Genomic DNA, 27,670 nt, shown 5'->3' on the forward strand with positions numbered 1-27,670 from the left:
TCATATTATTGATTTAGAGATTTTTTTATTCCTAAAATTGTCCTGTCATAAAAAGTACTTATTTTGAAAATGTAACCAATTTTATTTTGCTTATATTCTACAAACATGAAATTAAAGTTCTATTGCTTTCAATAACTTCATCTTAATTGTAGTCTGATCATAAAAATCAGAAAAGTGGCCATCTTTTATTTACTACCTAAATTTAGGCTATGGTTTTCAAAATACCAGAAGACTTAAAATGTAAAATTCATAAGAATGTCCATGTAACCATTCCTTTAAAAAAAAGAACAGTTAGTCTCTATGATTTTGTAATGCCTTTATTTCCATTTGAAATTTTTATTTTCCTGTCTGAGTAATTGTCAAAGTATGAAAATACTTTCTAGAATTGAGGGATCTCTTTATAAAGCCTTGTTTTTAATTGGAAAGTATCTCTTCATTTAAAATCTTAGTATTGACTTTAGAAAGCAAATGTGGTATGTGATTAAAAAACACTTTCCCATGAAAAATCCCTAAGTGGAAGTTTATGACTATCTTAGGGACTGTTTTTAAAATTAGCTTAAGGCAATATAAAAACTTTTGAGGCTTGAAGTTATGAAATAATTTGCTTACATAATTTAAAAATGTTTATATCAGTATTTTAATATTTTCTTTTCTATCAAGAGAGTATTTGAAGTTGGTTACCAATTTTTTTATGTATTACTGCTATTTTTAGCTACTAGCTGTGTAATCATTTAAATGCAAATAAATTCTGTCACTGATATTTCACACAATACACCTTGATCAGAATGCAATTACATGTAATCTTTGATTTTAAAGGAGTAAGTAAACTGTGGCTAGTTAATAATCACTGAAAGTCCTCAGTCCTTATCCATATTTCCATCTACTAGTTTTCTGTTCTATATTTGACCTGTAATGTTCATGCCAGTATTTTATTCTATTATATAAACGATTCTTTTTTGGGGCCAGTAATTTAAATCTCTGAATCATTCTGGGTAAAAAAAAAAAAAAAAAATGGCAGTGAAAAGGGACATTCTGTTTTATACATCCAGTTGCTTCTGCACCAAATTGCTGAATGTCACAAAATCAGGTCTCTGGCTTTCTGATGGAGAAATAATGGAGAAAATCACTGTTGCTAACCCTTTTCCGGTGATATTTTAAGACCATTTATTCTTTCCGCAAATTTATCTCACGCACACACACCCACACACGCACATACAAAATAGCTAAGCATTTTAATCTTTGGATGACCTCTGTCACTTTCCTCAGAGACCAGTCAGGAGGGGTCCTCCTCCAAGGCTTTCTGCAGCTGTGTGTGTGCTGCTGATCCTCCCAGAGCCCACCTCCACCTCCTGGCTACATTGGAGCCTGGCACACAGCCAGCGGAGTTTCCCTGATGTCTATATTGCACTTGGCCATTGGGTGGAGGTATACCCAAAGTAAGGAAATCATCTTGCTTTAAAAGAGAAAAAGACATAAAAAGAAAAGACATTTATGAGGAAGGAAGAGAAATTTTGTGCCTCCAAGGAGGCAGTTCATTTTCCAATTAATATTCAAATCACTGAAGAATTATGTCAGGGGTCCCTTTGGTTTTTGTACCTTTCTAAATGCAGTGTAACATCACTAATACTGTCTGCATGTGATACTCTACAATCATAATATATTCTAGGGAGTGGATTTTAGAAAAAATGACTAGTTCACACAGAATGCTCTGTGTTAGAAATCTGAAATAATTTTGACATCAAACTTTCTGATAATCTAGTATTTACTATCCATTTCCAACAGCATGTTTACCTTTCCCACAGGCAGACTGGTATTTATAGAAGTGGAAAAAAAAAAAAAGGAGGAAAACGGGTGGCACTGATAGCTTAGGGAGACTTAAAATTCAAATCAAGGAAGAAGAGCATGTTAGCGCTTGCAAAACACACATATGTATATATATCAGCTTGTAAAATTATCTGTTTAGGTTGGTGCTGGCTAACATCCAAGAAGATGAGGCTAAAAATAACATTACCATCTTTACAAGAATTCTAGACAGACTTCTGGATGGTTACGATAATCGGCTTAGACCAGGACTGGGAGGTAAAAATAGTTTTCTTTTTTTTGAACGCTCACAAAATAATGCCTTTAAAAGTTAAGGGTAATATTTATATTTTAATACATTTTTAATATATGAATGTATTGCCCCATATTAAACAAACATAGATAATAAAAAATAAGGTATATGAAATAAACATTATTTCTGATTTCTTTTATACATACACAATGTATTTAACATACCTTTTATAGAAGTCATATAGAGCCCAGACTTTGTGCATGAAGAGTTTTTAAATTAGTTTTATTCATAATGGCTAAGTTTTTCAAACTTAGAGTATGTGAAAGTGTAACGTTATTGGGCAGATGCGTTTGTGCAGTATCTCCGGTTTCCCTCACTGAATTTTACAGATGCCTACTTTCATATTGGTACAGATATGGAGATATGAAGAACATAAAAAAAAAATGAAAGACTATCTGGGTTGTATTTCAGGAAATACACTTATTATTCTGTGATGATATTTCTTGACGCATGCATGTGACTTTTCTAAAATACAGCACAGGTTTGACATTCTTGAAACTTCCAAAGGCGTTTTAGATATCCTTTAGCTGTAGGCCTAATTTTGTTGGGCTGTGGCACAGTTTGATTTCGAACTTAAACATCTATTTTCAGCTCAGAGAAACAAATCTGTTTTTATCCATAGAGGTGAAAGAAATTAAGCTTGGCTAACATGTTAAATTTTAATTATCCTTCAGCATAGTTGGCTGATGCTAAGGGAATTAGGTAAAAGTAGGGTAGGTGTGTAATTCTTAAAATGATTCTAGTCAAAATATTGTTATTCGACAATTCTGACATGTGTATATGCAGATATATATATATTATCATTTATATGACATTTATCATATATATTATATTTATTAGGATGTTCAGATTAATTAATAATTCAAAATTAAGATAAATTATTTGAACACTTGATACTGATAAAAGATTTGTATAATTATTCTGATTATCACCAGGTTGGCAACTTTGCAATATTAAGTTGCTTGAAAAGATATGTATTGACTAAATGCCTGGATGTTTATGTAAATACTGTCTTTGAAAAATATAGGTTGTTGTTAATTCTATACATAAATTTGGCAGTTCTGTGGTTTGCATTGCTCAGGAGCTGGAAAAGTTCAGAAAAGACCCAACTTGTTTTTAAATAATATGCCATTTAATTGCTGTTAGTTTTTGTCTTGAATCCTGAGTGGTACGTCGTATTGGAAGAGAGAAGTGCTGGGGAGGAATGATGTTCAGCAATATGACACATGGTATCTCTCAGGGAGAGCTCAGTTGTTTCACGTACAGTTCGTCTAGTAAAAGGAAAAGAAAAGAATGTTTCCTTAGTCATGGAAACATGTCGAATGACCATGAATATAAGGAATTACTGTCCACATCAGCCTGTACAGCAAGGAGCTCATGTCAAACTCATGCAGTAGACAAATGCCCAGCATAAGGCTGTTATAGTTCATGATGGTGGTTTGAGAGGTAGGCTGCACTAAAGCAGATTTTTTCCCAAGGCATAGATTTTATCACTTTTAAATAAATCATATGCTGTCAAAACCTTAAAATATTTGAGCTAGGTCTTGGATTTTTGTCTCTGAGTTTTCAGGAGCAATATTTACACCATGGGCGTCTAGTCGGGAAGTAAAAACTACTTGTTGCTGGTCCTGGGTATCACCATTTACTGCTTCATATTTCTTTTGTAAAATCTCTTCTATTCTCTTCACCTCCCTTGTCAGCATTCGCATATAGATTCTTGCCACTGTGTTATTTAGTTTAATGCATTTGACTCAGTGGCTCTTCTTGCTTGGTGTGTTCCTTCCTCCATCCTTCCCTGACATTGGACATATGCTAGTATCTCACAGTCAGATTAGCCTTCTTTTGGTTGATGCTTTTCATGTGTCATTCTCTTCTCTTGATCAAATACCCTCAGTGGTTCCCCACTGCTGTTGGTAGACAGCAATGAGGGGGCAGTGGAAGGAATATAGGCCTTGGGTGCAGATAGATCTAGATGAGAAATTCTGCTCCATCTACATACCCAAAACTGTACCTTGGCCAGGGGATCTGTTTACTTTCATTTAAAATGGCCATGATGTATTTAACGTCCTACCTTACAGGGTTGTTGAAAGGATCATGGAAACAAAAGTGTACACAAAGCAGGTCCCACATACTGTCAGTTAAACAAAATCAATTCCTTTCCTCCTCCTGTAAATTCCTAATTTGACAATCAAAAGTTTTTACAGTTTACTTCTCTGCTTCATTTTCCCTTTGCCATCCATCCATCCTGCATTTCAAAGTCGTCTCTTCATTTTCTCATGAGAATCCATCTGCTCCGTTGGCCTTTGATCATGTTATCCACACTCACTAGAATTATTTTTCCTCATCCTCTCTGCTGATCTAAACCCCAGTTTTCCTGTGAAGACCACCTCAGCATGGGTCCTTTTAGTAACAATCTTTCTTAACTAAATTGAAATGCCCAGATTCAATTTTCTCTCTGTTGAATTTCTTTAGCGGTTGTTGGCTCTGGATTGCATGTGGTACTTATTATTTGCTACCTTGGATTATTTATTACCTTTTTATGTGTCTCTTGTTACCTTAACAAGATTGTGAGCTTACTGAGGCAAGATATTGTATCATGAATCTTCTGTGCTCTCAGTAACTAAATATTGATTTGCATATGGCGGCCATAAAATAAAGGTTGATTGCTTGATTAACTTTTCTACGACCAGTTAATCATCTGGAAAATGGGCTACTCAGATCTGGCTGATCTTTTAGATGTGGATGTTGAGGTGATATGTTGAGCATCGTGCAGCAGAAAGACACCGTGGCTTAGTGGAGAGAACCTAACTTTAGACTGCAGAGATTTAGCTTAAATCCCTGCTTTGGTACTGAGCAGTCCTGTGACCTTAACAATACTTAGCCTCTCTGGGGCCACATTTGTCATCTATGAAGTGGGATTACTATTACTATTCTTAGGGTTTTTGATGAGTATTAAAAACTGATATATGCAAAGGATTTAGCAAAGTGACATATAGTAGAGAATTAATACAGAACAATAACTAGAAGCCCTTGAAAATTTTCATAAATATACTCTTGTACATTTCTGTAATTATTATGATTATTTCCATGTCCAAAATTCTTAGCCTGGATGTTCATATGTCATTTCAAATAGAAAGTTCAAGGAAATTATTTGTATCATTATGTCCCAGAAATTAATAATAAGGGAAAAATTGAGTTTGATTCAATTTTAATATATCAAACTGAACATCTCTATTGATGGGTAATCTGGATAATTAATCTCAATTATTACTTTTTTTCCCTTTGTAACTTTAATATAAATGAGTGCATAAGGAAGAGCAATCAGTTTTAGATTGAGTGAGAAAAATTGTTCTTTTCACCTAGCTCTACAACTTACTAGATCTCATCCTAGACAAACTACTTAGACATGCTGAGCCTTGGAGTTTTCTTGGGGAAAATAGGCTCGCTAGTATTTTATTCTGAGAGGAGGAGGGAAAATTGGGATTCATATACACAGCAAAGATTATACACTACATTGAGTGATAGGATTTAGGTGTTTAATGATTGTGGGTTCTCTTTTTTTCTTCCAGTTTTATTGAGATATAATTGACATTTAGCAGTCTATATATTTATGGTGTACAGAACAATGGGTCCTCTTTTAACTATGGGTCTGATCACATTACTCAACAGAGCAAAATCCTGCGATGGTTTCTACTTCAATCAAAAGACAAAATATATTTCTTTCTGTGGCTTCCAAGACCCTGCATGATCTGTCTTCCTGTCCTTTCTTTGGCTTCACATCATACAACTCTCCTTGCTAAGCCTGCTGCAGTCACACTGGCTTCCTTCCTAACACACCAGGATATTCCTTGGAGCTTTTTCCCTGACTGTTCCCCCTTCCCTGGATATTCGTTGATTGCACCTTCTCAGTGAGGCCTACCCTGACCAGTCAAATAAACACTGCAGGTGTCTGCTCGTTAGCAAGTCTCATCCCTCCCTCACCCCCACTTCTGATTCTCCCCTTACACCCATGACCAGTTTTTCTTCTGTTTCTTAGCACTTAATATTTTAGTATACAAGATAATAGTGTTTTATTATCAGTACATCAATTGCTTATTTTTGTCTCTTTGGTAGAACATAGGCTCATTGAGGTCAGGGATTTTTGCATGTTTTGTTGTTTGATTCCCAAGCATCTAGAACCGTGCCTGGCACATAGTAAGCGTGCAATTAAATGTTTCTTGAATGAATTTTAACTTTATTCATTTATTTCATTTTTTTTGCAAAATAAAATATATTTTATTTTTGGAAACAAATATGTGTTTGTCTCAGTAAGAAAGCACAACTGTGTGAACATCCCCTAACCATGTCTGTCATCCAGCTCCTGCTTTCCTTTCTCGAAGCATATTTTGCTTATGTGTGTGCATGTGTGCATGTGTTTTGGGTTTTTATTTTATGTTTAATTTTTTTTAAATATTGCTTTTTATTTTGTTGTTTCTTAATTTTTTTGTATATATATTTTTAATGAAATATAGTCAGTTTACAATGCCGTGCCATTCTGGTGTACAGCATAATGCTTCAGTCATACACGAACATACAGATATTCATTTTCATATAAGTTACTACAAGATATTGAATATAGTTCCCTGTGCTATACAACACATATAAAAGATTATACATCATTTTGTTTTCTTAATATGCTACCATGATGAAAAGACTCAACTAGAGAACTTACCTTATCCTTAAAATCATCAAAGCAATTATCATTTAATTATCATACTGGCCTTTCACTCTTAGCATCAGCATATTTTAAGCTGACTTTTCACTGAATGGAAAACAACTATTACACCAATTATTCAAACTCTTGACTTACGTCAGCTGTGATTCTGCCCTGAACTAACTGTGATTTTGGGTGATTCATTAATCCTGCCTGCGACTTAATTTACTCATCTGTGAAATCGGAGGAGAGATTCTACTTACTCTGTTTATCTCTCAAGGATATCGTGTGGCTCAAGTAAATTAAAATTTTTAAGAAAGCATAACGTGACATATAATGGATAGATGTTAGTATTGTTAGAAACAGCAGAGGAGAGTTCTTTAAGGAGAACATCCTCTTAGAAGGTAGTATCCTTGAAAACATGCAAAGAAAACATTGGTAGGTCTTGTGCATTTGGTTGGTTTATTTCTTTGTAAGTCTGGAAACCTGAGATGAATTTACTTTGATATCTTATCTACCAAGACCATACATGCAGATTAGTTAGAACTAATAACTGAATCAGTTTTTCCCTTTTGTTTTCATTTTAGTCATTGGAGCTAACAGCTTGGGTCCCACCTATGGATTTTCACATTCCATAAGAGGCTTTCAAATTGTTAACTGAATAAAAGGAGCAACCTTTGTTTTCTGGACCAGTTTTATGGGGTCATTGAAAAAAATGAGTGTGGAGACAGGCCTCATATATTTATGACAGCTAACATCCACGATGCTCAACAGTGACAACTATTAGAAATGACAAGGCTTGGTATCTAAATTATAGATTCAGTCTGGAAAATCTAGATTGAGTACCATGCTTAACTGCATTTTGAAAAGCTGTTTCAATGAGCTTGTCTAGATAGAATTTTCCCCCCAGTGCTCTTGTTTTGTACTCTGAAAACTTGAAGAAGCTTTCTTCTTAAAGCCCATGAAAAACATGATGTTAGATTATAGACTTAGGGTCTGAAGGTCAGTTTCCAAATTCACTCTTAGATATTTCCCCTCAGGCTATAAAGAGATAGATGATAACATGCTTGTATGAATTTTCCTAGTCTCAAATTTATAAACAACAAAATATAGGCTATTCAGTGGGTAAAAATCAATACAAAAAAATCTGACCTCTCCCAGAACCTGAGTACATCTGACCTCAGGATAGCATTGCATTATTTTAGAAAGTAATGAATGGTTAAGATCAGTGCCTTGGAACACCAACATCTTTGGATTTGAATTCTGTTGCTGCAATACATTGACTCAAAAACTTTTAGCATGTTACTCAACCTCTTCTTGCTTTGGTTTCTTCATTTGTAAAATGGGGGAAGTAAAAGTATGTGACCTATTGGTTTGTTAAGGATTTAATTTAATTTATTTATTTTTTTAGCATCTAAATCCTTTGGAGTGACTGGCAGACAGAGTAGGAACGCAATACTTGTAGATATTATCCTACTATGAAAGCAATAGAGGCCATCTCTGTGTTTCCCTTCATTTATAAAAGCTGTGACTTCTAAAAAAAGGATAAATTGTGGCACAAATCATCTATTTTTAAAGAAAGGATATATTTGTGTGTTTCTTATGCTATTGATTTCATTTTGTAACACACCTTTGTGTATGTGCTGAATGTGTGAAAACAAAGCCAATCACAAAAGAAATAAGTTGTATTTATTGTTCTTTATAATTATCATTGAGACATATAACAATTTGGCATCATCAATTCATGATCATGAATTTGCCTATAAGAGCAAAGTTATATTTACAGAATGAAAACCTCACCATATGGTGTAGAGGATGATTTCAGGGACATAAGACTGAACGCTTGTCCACTGTCCTAACCTGGGATGTGCCAGGAACTTGAAAGGCAAAAGCTATGGGTCTTGTAGTTACAGAGTGCACGCCTGGTGCTCGACTGCATCCTATGTGGTGAGGGGGCGGCAGAGGCATCGGCAAGGAGCTCACACTGAGAGTGATCTGAAATCTCTTTATAGAACTGAAGGGTGGGGAAAGGACAGGTGATTTACAAGCTGAGCAGAAAGGAAGCGACTGAGCCCTTAAGAAGTTCTAGTCTCAGATGCAGGCAGGGTAAACTTCAGGTGTTGAGCCTCCGCTTAGACATGGTGATGTTCAGCCTTCTCCCCCTTGTTCAGCAGCTGTGACTGGGGCTGGTGCTTCTCCTGGAAGAGGCATGAGCCGTGGACAATGCAGTCTCCATTCCCTTTTGACTCAGCCTTCTGAGGTCCCCTCAAGTGCCCTCAGTTATCCCTAACCTTCAGGATAAACTTTAGGCATGAGAAGATTTCAGAGCCTTTTTCACTCTGCACCACATCTTCTCCACCCACTTGAGTTTGCCAAAAGGTCACAGGAAACACTGCATTTGATTTTTCATGAGTGAGAAAATGAAGATAAGCTGGGGTGATCTCACATGAGTGTGTAAATAGCTTTTGGTAAAGGTGTAAATGATCAATATCAAGTTATTTTTCATTTCCTCTTTATTTAAAATGATTTTGTGAGAGGCACAGAACAGAGAAAGCAGAAAGGTACTAGGTGCCTGAAGCAGAATGCTCTTTGGGAGGCTGGGAACTCTGGGCATGACTTTCAAAATCAGTTCCTTCAAAAGTGTCTGGGGCCTGACTTGGTATCCTCCCCGTGACATGGAACTAGTTTGCACTTTCACGGTGCATTCTGGCTTAAACTAGAAACGCGCTAATGTTAGGTGCAGACTTTTGGATTCTTTTTGATATTTTGAAGCAGATGAAGAAACACTTTCTGTACATCCTCACTACAAATCTGTGTTGCTTGCCCCCTCCTTGTCAGGGAATGTGCTAAGATGGGCTTCTTCAGAAATGGTTAGAGTGAAGTGTTGTAGAATTCTTTCTCAGTTTGTTGTTTTAATTATACATATGTGTATATATATACATACACACACACATATATATCTTGTGGTAATTTTATAGGAAATACAGACTCAATGCGTACATGGCAGTAATGGTATACACTAGATTGGGTGGTGGCGCTTTCTTCCCAAACAGCATCTCTCTCAAATTTCAAGGGGGCATCACCAAAGTGCGTGATCCAGAGAATATTACCCATGTTTTAATCAACTGACGCTAAGGCTTTGTTTTCACCTTAAAACATTTTGGATTAATAGCTGCTGCTTCTCTCAACCATTGCTGCTAGAAAGGCATTGTTCACAGTCCTAATTTTGAGGAATTATTATTTTTGCTCTTTTAAGCACAAGCATTCCTCACTCACCGTGTTGTTTCCTCTCTAGCTTTTAAGCTCAGGTGCAAGCAAGGGTTTTTCTTTTTCTTTTTCTTTTCCTTTTCCTTTTCCTTTTTCTTTTTCTTTTTCATTTTCATTTTCATTTTCTTTTTCTTTTTCTTTTTCGTTTTCTCTTTCTCTTTCTCTTTTTTTCTTTTTCTTTCTTTCATCCCTTAATAAGCAGTGGATAAATTGGACCATAGGCATCCATTTGTGTTAGTATTATTTTTTTGATTGCTGCAGCCCAGTCATATTGCAGAAATCTATACTGGTAGTGGCCATGGCCCCTCATTGCCTCTGCAAGTCATTACTTTTCAATATGTTAACATGAAAAGAGTCAAATGAAATTATTCTAGTATCTGTTCCCTAACACACATATGTTGAAGGCTTATGATGTGCCAGACACTTTGCAGGATATAAAGATGTACACGGGGTAGTGTTGTTCTCCAGGGGCTGAAGTTCCTTGGAAGGCAGATAAGAGAGGTACAGTGTGATTCTCACAGTAACTTGAAACAGTACAACACATGTTCCATTCCAAGAACATGCTATTGAAGTTTAGAGGAATAAGAAACCACCTTTACTTGTACCATACAACTGGAGTTAGCCAAGTTCTGTATCTATAAGCGTAGCTCATTCATTCAGGTGTTTCTTACCAAGGGCCAAGGATTTGCTGGGTCCTGGAAATGCTGGAATAATGAACAGGACCAGGTCTTTAGAAATTCATATTGCACCATATTTTGGCTCTTTCCGCTTTTTGAGTATCCTAACATCTGTTTCTTTACTCTTTCCTTAATTAAAAATATTGTATAATTATACTGTGCTTTTCTTTTTTGAACTGTGAGTCTTTTCCCATAAGGGGAAGGGTTGGTTCTTATATATTTACTGTCAGGCTGAGAGTTGTAATATCTACAGAAGAGTGTAACATCCAGCAAGCACGCCATTCTGTGTCTGTCGCAGGATTGTGAGGGGGTTTATGGTAAGGGTGGCAGTCCTAGAGGTAGTAGGGTACGTGTTAATTCCAGTGGAAACTTCTGGATGCTCCTCAGTTCTCTTTCTAAGGAAGACTTATTTTCTGCCTTATCTTAATTTTTTTTGAGCTACAGATGAGTTAAAAAGTAACTAGACAGGCCCTGTGAAATAAAAAGAAAAAGACATATGAGTTGTAGTATTATGAGTATTTAGTTTATTTCTTGTGAATTTTGGATGTTCCTGACCCAACACAGAATTCTGAAAACTTGTTTTTCTCTTGAAATACCATCATTCCTCAAGGTACAGATCTTATCACTTATGAATAAGGTATCATAACAATGAAATTAATGTTGAAATTTAAAGAGCTTTTATATAGTAGTTTACCAAATTAGGGATATCAACTTGTAAGATGCATAGAGATCCCTTCAAAGTCTCCATGGGTTTTTGCATTTTAAGTAACTTACATTAGGTGGTAGTTTTGATGCCTTTATACATCAAATTACAAGCTGAAAAACTAGCATGTAGGGAAGTATGATTCCATCTCCATCTTAATTTAATATGAATCAAGTACTACCAATTTTTGTTTAATCTTCTTACATTTCTTGTTTATTTAAATATTTAAAATACGCATGATTAGAAACAGAAATAGTTTCACGTAAAGTTCAAAAACATAGTACTCTGTTATAAGAACATTCCTTTTATGAATATCTTTGTTGACATTCAGGTTGTTAGTTCCTTATTAGGGGATTAAATGCAAAACGTAGCACAAAGATTGTTCCAGTAGCATGTGTGGCATTATTCTTTCTGTATAAAAGTATTTCAGTATTCTTAGAGGGTAGGTTCGGTTAGGATATTACTAAGTTGACTTAAAACGTAATAAAAGGAAAAGGAAGGTTTCCCTTCTTCTTGAATAGTATCCACAGAAAATATGTGTCCAGAAGCAGATACTGCCATTTTCAACTATTTTGCGGAGATGGTCAGTAAAGTCTAATAAATTTTATGACTATTTTAGGCATGTGATATTGTAAGTAGTACAATTGGATTTTTGTCTCTTGAGTAGAGGAGTAGAGTTAGGTCACAAATTGAAGGAAGGTTGAAGAAAGGATAAAAAATTATTAATTCCTCCCAAGAGCATTCCCAAAACTATTGTCTAGATTATGTTTTGTAGTGATACCTAAGTGTCTTAGTAAGTATTGGAAAGGCATTTGACTTCCATTAAGAATGTAAAAGTATTGGGTGCTTTTAGAATTGTGTGTGTGTGTGTGTGTGTGAAAAATTTTTCAGGACAGAAGAGAGCTCCAGACTTAAATCAGAGGGGTAGTTTGGAGGAGGAAGACAAACATCATGGGATGTTTTAGAAAGAAATGAGAGGCTTCCAGTTTACTCCTGAGATGATGTTAGATTTTGAAGCAAAAATACTGAGTTACTGCTCAGATATTTGGGTTGGAGGGTCCACATTTTTTCCATTATATGAATTTTTTAGAAGCCTTTACCAGAGAATTAAGCAAATCAACCATAGTCAGAGAATTAGGGTAAATGGGACAAATTCATTTTTGTTATAATGATTACATAGAGAAACTCTCCAATTTTCAAGAAAAGAAATAGTGGGCTAAAATGCCAGCCAGGTTTACAAGAAAGATTAGAATTTTAAATACCAAGAGAGGAAGTCTTAATTAAAAGAAAATGGGATTGCAAGGCTGGTGTTCAGGTCGAGTAGAGGCGACTGGGGGCAGGGGGTAGATTTAATCAGTTATTTAGGGCATGTGAAAGGATAATCATTGAAGCAAAAAATGTGAAGCTGATGACTGTGCTTTGAAGAATAGCAGAGGACTCATCCAACAGCTACTAGAGGAAGAGAAACTCTAGAATCTTAAGAGTAAATGGAGTGGGTTTAGGTGGTGAAAATGTTATAATGGAATGGGGGTAAATGTAGAGCCATTTTAATGGAAGTTGTCAGTAGAGCATTAGTAAGAGAGCAAAGTCCCTTTAGTCCCTCCAAACTAAAACTGAGAGCATCCTTTTATCATTTTGAGTAGCTTTTGCCTTAGTAATGATCACAGAATTATAGGATCAATGAAGACTGTCAAGAACTATGGTTACCAGAGGGGAATGAGGGGAGGAAGGATAAGATTAGGAGTTTGGGATTAACAGATATGCACTACTACATATAAAAGAGATAAATAACAAGACCTACTGTACAGCACAAGGAACTATATCAATTTCTTGTAATGAGCCATAATGGAAAAGAAACTGAAAAAATATATATGTATATATGTGTATGCATAACTGAATTGCTCTGCTGTACACCTGAAACTAACATTGTAAATCAACTACACTTCAATAAAAATAGGAATATTAGAAAAGAAAAACATTAAAAAATAAAGCACTTTTCTCTTTAAAAAGAAAGAAAACTACACGTAGAGACACATGATCAGTGGTGCTTATATTATAGTATGTTGGCATTTAAAGTAGGTTAAATATCAAAAATCGATTTGCTATTCTTAAAACATATCAATCAGAATCATAGGGCCTGAATTCTTACAGGAGAACACCAGATGGATGAAGCAGTGAGGAGAATGTTGCTGTAGCAGAAGAATTCCTTTCAACTTTCATTCTTTCAAGCTTCCCAGATAATCTGCACACTCTTGGGGGTGTTTTTGTCTGCCACCAAACTGATGGTCTGACTCATAGTATTAGCTCAGGGATGGTCACTGAGGGTTTACGTTATCATCTGTGAAATTTGGGGCTGATGAGAAGTCCCATGGGGCCGAGCTGCTGACTCAGGATGGAGATGTTTAGGTGGAGATGCAGTTCTAGTTGTTACACTGATGTCGCCTGCCTTTGTCAGCCAATTTAGTCTTTGTTATTTTTGGTGACGGATTCTCATACAGGCATGTCACCCTCACACAGCGGACTGCTACCAGTTGTGGGCGCAGCTGCAGTTTCTGCTGCCGTTGCTGCTGCTTCGGACCAGCCGAGAGGTTAAGCAAAACCTCTCACAGATGCGGCAAGTGTTCAGGAGCATGTTGAAGTGAGTGGATGTGAAAGTCAGTGGAAAGTGACTCTTCATCAGATCCTTTCGCTTTGGGGAAGTTTTGTGGCCTGCCATTGCTCTAATTTTCCCCCATCCACTCAGAGAGGGTGGTGTGACACTTCACATACTTCCGTCTGAAGACATTAGCAGAAGATATAATACCCCAAGGGGCTTTTTATAGTGTAAATTTAATGCCACTCAGAACAAAGGAAACCTAGCTCTGTAATGTTGGAATAAAAGAATAAGACATAAGTGAAAGAAGAATATCATGGGAGCCTTTATCAGTTAAGGATGTGTTTGAAAGTAACTGAAATGTCTATCGGCAGTGGCTCCAATGGATATCAGTTTTTCTCACAAACTAGAAGTCTAAAGGGAGGTGGCTCCTAGTACTTGATGACATCAAGAACATCATCAAGAACCCAGACTCTGTTTTATTCTTCCACTTCTTCCTAAACGTTGACTTCAGTCCTTATGCTGTTAGCTTGTGATCCCAAGATGGCTGCTGCAGCTCCAGCTATCATATCCATCGTTAAGGTTGGAATAAATTGGCAGGGACTGTGCCAGCTCCTGGAGTTCCCTTCATCAGAAAATTAAACCTTCCCACCACTTGCAGCCAGTGTCCATATTTATATCATAGCTATTTCAAGCCAGGAGAGCATCTGGAAAAATGAGTACTCTACCTGGGGGTGGGCACAATTCTGCTCTGAATAAAATTGGAGATTTATTACAGAGAAGGAAGATGTATTGGATATTCAGTAAGCCACTGGCAATGCCTACCACATTTACTAATGCTAATAAAAGTTGCTTAATCATTGAGGGGTAGGGTATAGCTTAAGTGGTAGAGCTCATGCTTAGCATACACAAGGTCCTGTGTTCAATCCCCAGTACCTCCTCTAAAAATAAATAAGTAAGTAAACCTAACTACCTCTCCCCCTAAAAATTAAATAAATAAAATTAAAAATTAAAAAAATATTTTTAAAAAGTTGCTTAATCATTTTGTGCCTCAATTTCCTACTCTGTAAAATGGAAAATATTAATTCCAATAATGAGTTGATATAGTTAAGGCATTTAAAACTTTAATTTGTGTATGAATAACCTGGATGGTGATTGTCAAAATGTAGATTTTGATTCAGTGTATCTCCATGAAGCTCAAGATGCTGAATTTCTAATAGGACCTGGGTGATGCCAATGCTGCTGGTCCTTGGGCCTCAGTTTGAGTAGCAAGGAAGTTCTCAGCTAAGACTGCCGCATTATACAACCTCAGGGGGCATTCATGAAGCATACAGTGCAATGAAGAGAAGAGGCCCTTTAAGTACTCATTATTATTATTACTATTACTATTATTACTGTCATGTTTTACTCTGACAATTAGGAATTCATAATTTATGTTTCTAAAGGTTGCAGTGATAAACCTTATATTTTTCAGAGTACAATCACAGATAAAGTCATTCCTTATGATAATGCTTTTATAAAACTGCAAGTAAATATTAGGTTGACCATTAAAGTCTGTGGATATGATTTGTAATGTTAAATTCAATTTCTCTACTCAGTTATCAGTACACTCTAATTCTGTCACATTCTATGTAAATAAGGTCATATCCCTATCTATAGCTATAGTTAACAAATTAAAACTAATTTGTGGAAATGCATGGTGGCATTTGAACTCTGCTTCAAAAAATGCATTGGACATTGCAATTAGCTAGTCTTGGGGAAAATACTGACATGAAGCTTGTATCTATGGCCATACTACCCTGAACACTCCCGATCTTGTCTGATCTCGGAAACTAAGCAGGATCGGGCCTGGTTAGTACTTGGGTGGGTGACATCAAGCTTGTGAACTAATCTAGTATAAATAATTCATTATAAAAAACTAATTTAATTCTGAGTATATTACTGTGGTAAATAAAATTTTACCAAATGTGTAATCTTGAAGGTAAAAAAATAATAGAGCTCTCTCTTTAAATTATTTTATATTCTGTTTAAGTTGCTCCAAAATTTTATTTTTGGACAGATGAAATGTGTGATTTCCTTTAAAAAATATTATACATGGTTTGTATTAGAATACTTGATAGAGACCAGATTATAAACCCGGAGGATCCAAGTTCTTAAAGAATTGATTGTATTTTAATTTTAAACACACTAGAAGACAAAAGGGACTTTGCTTCGATCAGAAGAGGCTGTTTTGGCAAAGCAGTCTACAAGGGCGTAAATACACTAGTTTCTATATGGAAATCCCCTTTCCGTCTATAAAAGGCCAATGATTATCTCCATGCCTCAGTTTCCAAAACATGAAGTTGAGGCAACTCTAGCTAATGATCTGCAATGCCTCTTCCATCTAAAATTTCTGCCATCTTTTTGTGTCTTGTTTCAAGGCAAATAGAGTAGAAAATAAGTTTCTTGGAACAGAAATCTAAAACCAATTTTTCCTTCATTGTAGAGAAACAGACAAGCATGGGCTGAATACAAGTTAGCAGAATAAGGCTGCTCACCCTCCGAAGTGTGGCCATCTGAGAAGGGTACAAAGGCTGTTTGGTCTTCCAACTCCGAGCAGTTAGGAATTCGTACAAAACTAGGTACTTCTATTGCATGAAAATGCCAGTAAAGAACTTTTCTTAAAGCTGAGCATGGTTCATTAGGAAGTCATAGGTACAAGTGAGGTAGCGATAAATGTGCCAAGGTGTATTTGCCAGCATTCTACACATCGCTGGACATTGTCTCTCTCTATAGGATGTAATTGGCCACATCTCTTCAGAACTCTCCCTGTTTGACTTCTCTGCTCTTTCTGATATTATAGATCTACCTCCTTTTGAAACTCACTCCTCTTTCCTGATCCTTGGTCTCTCCGCCTTCCGTCTTCATTCTTTGGTTTTTGTTTATTTTCTCCCTTCCCGAATGTAGGCGCTCTCCAAGATTCCGTCCTTTGAACTATTTTTGCTTTTCACTTTCATGATTTTCCCAGAAGAATTTCATTCAGTTCCATAGCCTCAAATAGTAACCTATCTGTAGATTCTCTCTCCTCCTGCTGCTGTTTTCTGGTGTAAATTTGCTTGCTACTGCCCAGATGAACTCTCTTTATGACCATACACTACTTCCAGGATCAAGCCCAGAGCACTTAAGGTGGTAGTTTCTACAGCCCCTGGCCTCTGTTCACTCTTCCGGCCTCATCTCTGACAATTTATCACTATCTTGCATGAAGTGGTGTAGATTACCTGACCTTGTTTCAGTTTTTATTCTTTAATGCATTTGACTTTCTCTAGCCTGTGGGCCTTTTTACAAGCTGTCGAGTCTACTGGGAACACATTTTCCTTTCTTCAGGTTCCGGCTTGAAAATCATACTTTATAGTAATCTTACATGACTATCATCCCTACACACACACACATCTCTGTTGAAAAAATTACCCATTACTGTATTTGCCATAATATTAACGTACTCTTTTGGTGACTCTATCTTTCACCTATTGGAATCTAAGAGCTTTAAAGTCAAAGATTTATGCCTCCTTGTCTGTTGTTCTAGCCCCAAGTGTATGTGTACTGCTTCTAGAAGGTAGATAATCATAATATTTGTTGAATAAGTGAATAGACTCCTGATGAGCCGTGTCCTTTCGTGCACACATTTCTCAAACTTCTAGAAACTAAATTCATGAATTTGCCACCTGAAATTGCTTTTCTTCCTGTGGTTCTCTTTGCAGTGGTTAATGGTATCCACATTTGTCAAACTACAAGAGCTAAAAATCCATCTGAGAATGGTTTTTCAAGTTTTCTTTACTTGTTCCTAGTTTCCTGACTTTAATTCTGTATCCTCAATACACAGATATCAACATGATTGGTGTGTTTCTGTTTTTAAATAAATAATCAGCCTAAAGCATTTAGAAATCAGGACCCTTGCAATAAAATTGTGGATTTCTGTCTCCTCTTTTAAAAATGGCAGATTTGGTCATCCTAGGCTGAAATTCCTGATGACAGAAATTGAAACTGAAATTGAACTGATGACAGCAATTGAAACTAAGTAACAGCTTTCCCCACTAGAGAAGGTAGATCTTCCACATTTAATAAGCGATCTCATTCAGTTCATGCCCCTCAGTCATGCTGCCTGCCTGGCCAGTAAAAAGTGTCCCAAAACACCTGAATATATAAACCCAGCCCTACCCTACTTTCTACATTGCCAGGTTATTTTTAAATTAGATTTAATTATGTAATTCTTTTGCCCAACACTCTTCAGTGGCTTTCTTTTTTCCCACTTTCCGTAATATCCAGTCCATATAACAAAAAACTCAGAAACAAGAATATGGGGACCCAAACTAGTGCTTCTCTTGGGCAGGTCAAGTAGAAGAATGAGTTGACATCATGAAGACTGAAGAACTGGAGCACATACATTTCTTGTTTAAAGGGAGTTCCGCTTCTTCTGATTCTTGCCATATGTGTCTGAGATCAGAGTTGCTAGATACTCCAATTATTTTTTGAAAGTTGTTGGAAATATCAGTTTTTACGGAAAGTTTTTTTTTTTTAATTTAAATGCCAATCACTTCTAATTCTAATCAAAACAAAATCTTGTGCAACTCAAACAAAACATAACAAAGAACTATTAGTTTGCAGCCCCTGGCCCTAAACCAAGATTTCTCATGAAGGGTATGAAGGAATCAGTTGGAGAATTTGTCAAATGCACATTTAACAAATATTCAGTAATTCACAAGTTTTGCCCAGAAATCTGCATTTCATCAAATGGTCTTCATTCTGATGCAGGTGGCCCAAACACTGGACTGAATCATCTAAGTTTCTGGTTAAAAACAATGGTATCTTCCTCTATTCTCCAACAGTACTTTATTAGTGATCTTTTAGTTAAAAATGAAAAAGAAATGTGTATAGTAAGATCACTCTGTCACCAGGTGAGTCTGGCTAGGATTTTCCTCAATATCTTTGAAGAGGGACTTTTGTGCACCACTGTTGTAAGCTGGCTCTCAATTTTATAGGGTCAGAGACTTACTTTTGTTTACTAAGTGTATTAGTCTGAATTAACTGAATTATGCTGCAGTAACAAGTCTCAGCTTGAAACATGTTTTATTCTCTCTTATTGCTTATGACCCGACACTGTTCACTGAGGTTGGTTGGGTGTGCAGGGTTTGGGCTCTCCGACACATCATCCTCCCTGAGGGTCTCAAGGTGATGGACTTTCACCATCTAAAATATTGCTGGTCACAGTGTCAGGGAAAAGACCTGGGATCAGGAACATACTGTCACTTAGAGCTTCGGCCAAGACAATGTCACTTCTCAGATTCTTCGCTCAAAGGGAGGCACATTGACATGCTTAACTTCCAGGGAGCAGAGCAGTACGACTCTACTATGTACTCAGAAGTAGAACTGAAGACATTTGGCAGCTTAAAGATTACCATTCATAGCAAGAAGTACCCATTTCTCAGGGTGTAACTCATCTTCGATAGTGACAGTTAATGTGCACTGCTTGGTGATACAAGTCATATCTTGTTTCAAGATATAATTCAGAAACTATGTTTTGTGGCCAACACGCTTAGTGTGTTTATGACTTGATTATTATGCTTTTTTGACAACTTGATTTGCTATGCCTTCAAAGCCTTCTTCCCCGATGCCTAAGCATAAAGAGCTTTGCTGTTTGGGCTGTGAAACCAGAGCCTGAATTTCAGGTATTTAAGAGGAGATGGTCTTTGAAATGTTAGCCTGAAATCTCAAACCTCCATGACAGTAATTGCCAGGGAAAGTGGAATTAAATGAATGAGGAGCAGAGGCCACATCTTTCTAGTTTGCTACTATGTCCTCAGTGCCTGGCAGAATACCTAGAATTCACTATTTGTCAGTTGACTCTGTACGTGAATCCAATGCTCAGACATAAAAATACAGAGACGCATTTATACTTTGGATAGCTCCTTATTTGGGGTTCTCATATACAGTTTAGGCATTTAACAGTAAGTTTTAGTGCTCACTGCAGCACATATACTAAAATTTGAATGATACAGAGAAGATTAGCATGGCCCTTGTGCAAGGATGACACATGAAGTGTCATGAACATTCATGAAGTGTTCTATATTTTTTTAAGTAGATAAACAGCAAGGTCTTACTGTATAGCACAGGGAACTATATTCAGTATCTTGTAATAGCCTATAATGAAAAAGAATATGAAAAGGAATATATATGTATGTATAACTGAATCACTATGCAGAAATCACTACACCAGAAATGAACACAACATTGTAAACCAACTATACTTCAATACAAAAAAAAGTTAAAAATCTATTACTTTAAAAACTCTTTCATGATTTTTAAGATGACTTCCATGACTTTTCTCCGATGTACATTTTTTACATATATTGTTTATATTTTCCTCTAGGCATTATAAAGTTCAATTTGTACATATAACCTTGTTATCCATCTGAAATTTATTAATGAGATACAGATATAAATTTATCACAGAATTGTTTATTGTGTATTATTTCTTTTCTGCAGTGATTAGTGATCTTATTATATATTAAACATCTTTAATAGCCCTGTTTAAAAAAAAAGTGAGTTTTATCTTTAAATGTTGGTGATTTGGACCTCCAGCATTTCTTAACAGTGAGGCACTCTTCTCAGAAACAATGTTGATTGATAAGTGGATTCAGTTGCTGTGCTGAACCTTAAATTCAGCAGCACATATTATTAGAACCATTAGGATGAGCTTGGATTTACTATAGTGAAATGGACTTATTCAGTGGCCTTCGCTGTTGCTGAATTGGGGTGACCACATGAGCGACGCTTGTGAACCAGAGGCCCCATGGGTCCTGTTGTCTGTAGGGCATTCAGGACTGCATTCTAACACCGAAATGAAAGCACTGTAAGAGCCACTAGTTGCACGTGATAGAAACAAAAACAAGACGGCAAAAATGTATTTCAAAAGCCCGAGAAGCGTTAAGTCTATATGTTTTTCTATGTTGAGATTATGCAAAACCATTATTAGTTTCATACAGACTATTGGAATTTTTCAGTTGTCTTGCAGAGGTTATCTAATAACATTATAAAATGATGTGAGTCATAATAAATCCATAATAATAGTACCTACCATGTTTTGAGTGCCAGGTAATATGCTAAGCACCTCACCTAGGATTTAATATTCACTATTAGTCCCACAAGGGAGACAGGTAGTTTGATGAGCCCCACTTTTTCTTCTCATTAAGAAAATGAGAGCTGGAGACCAAGTATTTTCCCTTTGTCACATAATTATTCTGTGATAGAATGAGCATTCCAACCCATGCATGTTTCTTTAGAGCCTTTATCTGATAAATCAGGAATTAAGAACCCCCAAATCCAACAGAGGTGGTCAATAGCAATGAGAAAACCTCTGCTCTGGGAGCCTCTGGATAAGTCCCTCTGGAAAATGAAGACTGGTTTGCAATCCCACTTATTTATTTGTTTGGGGGGGGGGTCTCTTTATCACATTTCTTGGTCAGCCTTGACTTGGATGTATGTCCTGGGTTTGGATCTGGGTTCAGATATGAAGCAACAGAAAGGACATTGATTAGTAGAAAATCTGTTAGGGCATTGGTGAAGTAAGGCCAGAATCTTTGACTGTCATTCTGCTGATTTTACCCCTTACTTGATCTGAATCAAAGCTTTTGCTGTTATTATGTCCAAGAATAGCTAATAAGGACACAAGAAGATCATGTGTTTTATGTAAATAATTCCAACATTGCTTGATATGCGATCAATGAGTACTTAGATTATTTGCGGAATTAATAATGCAGTGATGAGATTAGTCATACACATTTCAGCCCTGACTGACTTGTTGTGAGTCACATTTAAAGAATATGGTGCATGAAAGAGGGATATGTCTATGAAAACCAAAGAAATGAAGGAATATTAAATGCAAACATTCTTTCCTCTAGATGCATTTCCTTTGTCCCCATGTGACCCATGCTAACCTTACGAGGTAGTATGGTATACCCAGGAACCATACCAGGCTTTGGAGCCTGATAAACCTAGGTTTGCATTCTGGTGTTCGCACGTTCCAATTGTATGTTTTGTTTTTTTTTTAACACATTAGTTATCTTCTTTGAGCCTCAGTTTTTTCATAGGTAAAATAGATATAAAACAATGAAAATTCCTTAGAATGTTAAAAAAGATTACATGAAATGTTGTGTGTAATAGTCCCATAAAAGTACCTGGCATGTGGTAGGTGTTTGGTAGTCAACTTCCCAATGGCCCTTTGATTCTTGCTAATATGTCATAACATGGAAATTTGTTCACAATTTAAGAAACAATGAGTTCAAATGAGAGGTTCTTTAAAAACAGCAGATAGGTGGTTGTTTTTGTAAGGGAATTGATAAAATCGGATGATCTTTAACTCCTTACCCTGGGGCTAGCATGATTCAACTCCTTTTGGGGCTGCCTTTCCAGTGGAAGCTTGTAGCAGAATCAAACTTTTAGTTTGTCAGAATCTGTGAACTGCATGATTTTTCTTATCACCATTAGAATTTAATGAAAGGAAATTTCTGGCTTTCAAGATTATGTCTCTGGAAGTGTACAGAACGAAACAGGGGAATAAGGTGCTTCTGAGAAAGGATGAGTAGGCAAGTAAACGGTAGTCTATTTTCTTTTGGCTTTTCTTTAGAAATTCAAACTCCCATAAATATGTCGTATCTCCTGTGTATAAATATAATTAAACATTAATGGTATAACAACTTAAGGGATTTTATTAGGCTTCTGATCATAATTACTTATGATTTCTTCAAACCTTAAAAAAGATAAATTGGGAGTTTGAGATGTGCAAATACTAACTACTATATATAAAATAGATAAAAAACAAATTTATTCTGTATAGCACAGGGAACTATATTCAATATCTTGTAGTAACCTATGATGAAAAAGAATATGAAAACAATTATATTTATATTTAACAATTATATGTATGTTTAATAATAATGAAACATTATGCTGTACACCAGAAATTGACTCATGGTAACTGACTGTACTTCAGTTTAAAAAAAAAAAAAAGTTAAAAAAAGATAAATGTTTTAAATGATTGAAAGTGTTAGGCAGTAGACAATTATTAGGGCTGTTACTGTGGTAGGTAGAATTCTAAGATATCCCTCAAGATTCCTGCTGCGTGCTTTTTTAAGTCCTGTGTAATCCCTGGGACTGTGAATGCATCAGTCCCGTGGTTAGGTTTTGCTTTGCGGCACTTTGCCTTTAAGTTACTCAGGAGGGCCTGACATAATCAGATGAACCCTTTAAATCTGGTTCTAAGGATCTGAGATGGAGTAGTCAGCGAGATTTGAAACATGAAAGGCACTTGATGTGAAGGAGATTCTCCGTTGCTGGAGAGGACCATGTAGCAGGGAGTGTTGACAGCCTCTAGGAGATGAGCTGTGGCAGCCAGCAAGGAAATCGGGACCCTATACAGTGTGCTATATTATACAGTGTGAGAAGCTGAATTTGGTCAACGATTTGAATGAGCTTGGAAGCTCAGCCTTACCCAGAGTCTCCAGAAGGGAACCCAGCCCAGCAGACACCTTGATTTCAGCCTCAGACCCTGAGCAGAGGACCCAGTTGTGCCAAGCTGTGCTTCCTAAAGGGATGTTGTTTCAAGTGCTTAAGTTTGTAATAATTTGTTGCACATTATAAAACTAATACAATTGCTGCTACTAACTAAACATATCTTTTTTTTAGTGTTTTGTCTATGCCAAGCGCACTGTACTCTACAGGCATAATTTCATTTAATACTTTTTTTTTTTTTTTACTGAAGTATATAGTCTGTTTACAATGTTGTGTCAGGTTCTGGTATGTAGCATAAAGTTTCAGTCACACATATACATATATATATTCATTTTCATATTCTTTTTCATTGTAGGTTACTACAAAATATTGACTATAGTTCCCTGTGCTGTACAGTATAAACTTACTGTTTATCTATTTTATATATAGCAGTTAATATCTGGAAATCTTGAACTCTCCATTTCATCCTTCCCACCCCTTTCCCCACTGGTAACCATAAGTTTGTCTTCTATGGCTGTCAGTCTGTTTCAGTTTTGTAAATAAGTTCATTTATGTCTTTGTTTAGATTAACATATAAGTGATAGCATATGGTATTTTTCTTTCTCTTTCTGGCTTACTTCACTTAGAATGGCGATCTCCAGTTCCATCCAGGTTGCAGCAAATGGCGTTATTTAATTTTTCTTATGGCTGAGTAGTATTCCATTATACTTCTTTTTCCAGTCATCTGTTGATGGACATTTTCATTGTTTCCATGTCTTGGTTATTGTAAATAGTGCTGCTATGAACATTGGTGTGCATGTATCCTTTCGAATTAAAGTTCCCTCCAGATATATGCCCAGGAGTGGGATCGCTGGATCACATGGCAAGTCTATTTTTAGTTTTTAATGAATCTCCATGCTGTTTTCCATAGTGGTGGCACCGAACTACATTCCCACCAACAGTGTAGGAGGGCTTCCTCTTCTCCACACCTTCTCCAGCATTTATTGTTTGTGGACTTTTTGATGGTAGCCATTCTGTCTGGTGTCATTTAATTCTTACAAGCACACTGTCAGATCGGCATTATGAGCCCCATCTGTGAGAATATTGCAGCACATACAATTTAAGTGATGTGCACAGGATCACAAAATTACTACTGTGCAACTCAGATTTGAACTTAGATTTCTCTGATTCCAAGTTTTGGCATCTAACTTGCTCTTAATTGTGCAGCAATAAACATTTTATAGAGGTGATTAACAGGCCATCTACAGGATGAGATATAACATGAATGTGACACTTGGTCAAAAAAAGTCTTATTTATGAACCCTTAGCAAGAGATAAAGAAATTTGGTTTCAGTTTTTATGTGACATGATTACCAGCTGTGGGTGTTATACTTTCAAACCATTATGTGAGAATGTACTTTCCCCTTAAAATTGTTATGGAAAAGTTGAATTATATCCAACAATGCACTTTAGATGTCAGTTATGGCTCAAAGTTGCCATTAATATAAATAAAATTATATATTCTAAAATGACTGACTTTTAAAGTGCATTATTGATACATTCATAACATTTTATTTTATTTTTTTATCACCCTTGCCTATATTGAATAAATGTCTTTAAAAACCATTTTTAGTGTTGTTAATGTTCTTGCATCTTTATTAAATGTCTTATGAAATTGTCTCAGAATATTAACTTTATTGCTGAAAGGCTTGACTATTACACATTAGACTAAATTCTATAAAATACAGTTAATTTTTTTCTTTAAGCCTTCCTTTGCTAAATTGTTCCTTAAATTAGTTATAAGTCCTTATATAGTCTCAAATAGGCCATTATCTTGTCATATTTCTTAGTTGGTATTAGTGTTTTTGCCTGTTTTCTCTCTGATGACCTCTCTCTTCTTTAATGCATGGAGATATTTTTTGCCTCCGTTTTCATTCTTGACGGTGTTCTCATTTGTCCTCAGGGATTCAGCTGCCATTGTGTGTGTGTGTATTTCTAAAGTCTTCTGAGCTTGGAGACCTCATACCAACTCTGCCTCCGCGGGTGGAAATGTCTTTTAGCTCTGTCCAATAATGCTTCCTGGTTAGCCGTCACCACTAATGTTTAAAACTCCCCCTTCACTCCCTCCTCTGTCTTGTTGAAATACTTTATCCTTTCACTCCCTGCATTCATTATCCATCCCCTTTCATCTGTCTTACCTATTGCAGCTTTACTCATTTTTCAAAAACATCTGTTTTTGGTATGTCTTGCAGGTAGTGGAAAAACAGCATGTTAGACTGGTGAGAGAAGAAGTAAGATCAAAGCTGTCTCAAAGGTTTTTGACTTAGGCAGATGGGCACAAACTGCTCAGTTTTACTTCCATAGGGAAGATCTGAATTACTGTTACTTTTGTACATGCCTCTTCCTGAGGAGATTATGAATTTCTTAAATATAGGAACTAAATCATTTTGATTGCTTAATCCACACAGCACTTAGCACAACATCTTGCACAGATTATCACTCAATAAATGTTTAATAGTTGGAAAAAATCAGTTTAACTTTATCATCTGTTGTCCTTTTGCAAAGCATTGCTTTACTGCCTGTAAGTCTGCTAAGACTTGAATTTCTCTTGGCTTAAACATGACCAGCAACCATGTGGCAGATGCTTACAACCAATCATTAAAAGTTTAGAGACCATCCTGAATCTTTTACTTGGCAGCTTTTAATGGTTTTGTTATAATGATTTCATCTACTTATTTTTGAATCTAGTTCTGTTTCCAAATAGTGCTTTTCTCATTGGGTAGAGTATAAGTTTACCTGTATCATGCAGAGCAGTTTTTTTTTTTTTTTTAAATTAAGTTTCTTGAAGCTTGAAAGCTTTAAGGAATGTTGTCTTTATCATTTTTGGATTTCCTGAACAAATCAGATTCCCAAGGAACCTGAAGGCATCTTATCTAGTTTTGTTGCTCCCAGAACCAGCAGGGTGGGAGAGGGGAATCTTCTAGTCACCTGTCAACTTTCTTCTTTCTGCCCCTTCCTTTCAGGGATGTGAGTGGAGCTCCCATTGCTCCCCAAGATCTTTCATGCTGTCATTTATCATTGTATTGTAAACAAAAATAGAAATCACTGAGGAGTCTGTCCATGTTGAAAGCAATTATTTTTGGAAAAAAAAAAGTTCTGAACAATTAGAGCTCACCAAAAGTTTTTAAAATATTTCTTGATGTATTTATATATATGTACACGTCAATAAAAATAATTTAAAAAGTATATTAAAAACACAACTTCAGTATGACTCAAAGTTTTAAGAAATTATATATATATTAGAAACAGGCAATTGTAGATGTGTTGTTTCAGTAACGCATTACTGTGTAAAGAAAGATATGACACTTGTCAATTATCTGATCTTTGACGGGGCTGTCAGGGCCTTTTCTAGGGTCCCACAGAGTGAATGTCAGGGATATCATGACACTACAATTGAAGATGGGCCCTAAATTGTCAGAGAATGTTAAGGCCCAAAAAGATTTAGTTGAACAATATCTCCTTAAATTTGGAGTGAGTGATTTGCATTCAATTTTACAATGTAAGTGGAGAGAATGTGTTGGAGAATGTCAGGTCCCATAAGGATTTGTTTCAGAATATCTTGTTAAATTTGCAGTGAGTGACTTTTGGTGGACTTTACAACATAAATAGATAATTTTTGGTAAACTTCTCCAGACCAGTGTCTGTAGATTGATAGACTTTGGGTCAGGAGGAAAGTATTTTAGTTCATGCTTCTATTACGTGTTATCTTTATGACCCCATGTACACTATAATATTTAAGTTCTCCAGGTTTTCATTTCATTTCAAAATGAAGATGCTATTGCAGATGATAACATTTGTAAATAACAGACATGTGTTTTGATGGTTGAATGAATGGATGAAAAGGAGGAATGGAAGGAATGGAAGGAATGGAAGAAAAGGTGTGTTTGACAGTTATCCATTAGCTGTGAAAACAATTCATCAGTCCTTACGTGGAGAACATTAATGTGGCTGAGATGAATGGACCTGTTACAGATGGGTAGATAGGGATTCAGATGGGCAAAGTCTAACAAGTAACCAAGCTAGTACATAAGGTCCTCATAAC

At 36.1% G+C, this 27,670-nt stretch overlaps 1 protein-coding gene and 1 pseudogene across 4 annotated transcripts in view; both read left to right on the forward strand.

Annotated features, from left to right (window-relative positions):
* GABRA2 (gamma-aminobutyric acid type A receptor subunit alpha2) overlaps positions 1–27,670 on the forward strand; it is a 110,627-nt gene that overhangs the window by 2,162 nt on the left and 80,795 nt on the right. For 2 of the 4 annotated variants that reach the window (XM_064486960.1, XM_064486955.1), the window contains exons 3-4: positions 1,267–1,436; positions 1,964–2,079. Coding sequence is in view for 3 of the 4 variants with exons in the window: in XM_064486955.1 (XP_064343025.1) it covers positions 1,267–1,436; positions 1,964–2,079 (286 nt within the window). In the remaining variant the exon portion in view is untranslated. The remainder of the gene's footprint in view (positions 1–1,266; positions 1,437–1,963; positions 2,080–27,670) is intronic. The other 2 variants (XM_010980335.3, XM_064486975.1) reach the window with 1 other exon arrangement.
* On the forward strand, positions 20,038–20,153 carry LOC116149141 (U6 spliceosomal RNA; annotated as a pseudogene).

This window comes from Camelus dromedarius, chromosome 1 (assembly GCF_036321535.1).
Source record: "Camelus dromedarius isolate mCamDro1 chromosome 1, mCamDro1.pat, whole genome shotgun sequence".
NCBI classification, from domain to species: Eukaryota; Metazoa; Chordata; class Mammalia; order Artiodactyla; family Camelidae; genus Camelus; species Camelus dromedarius.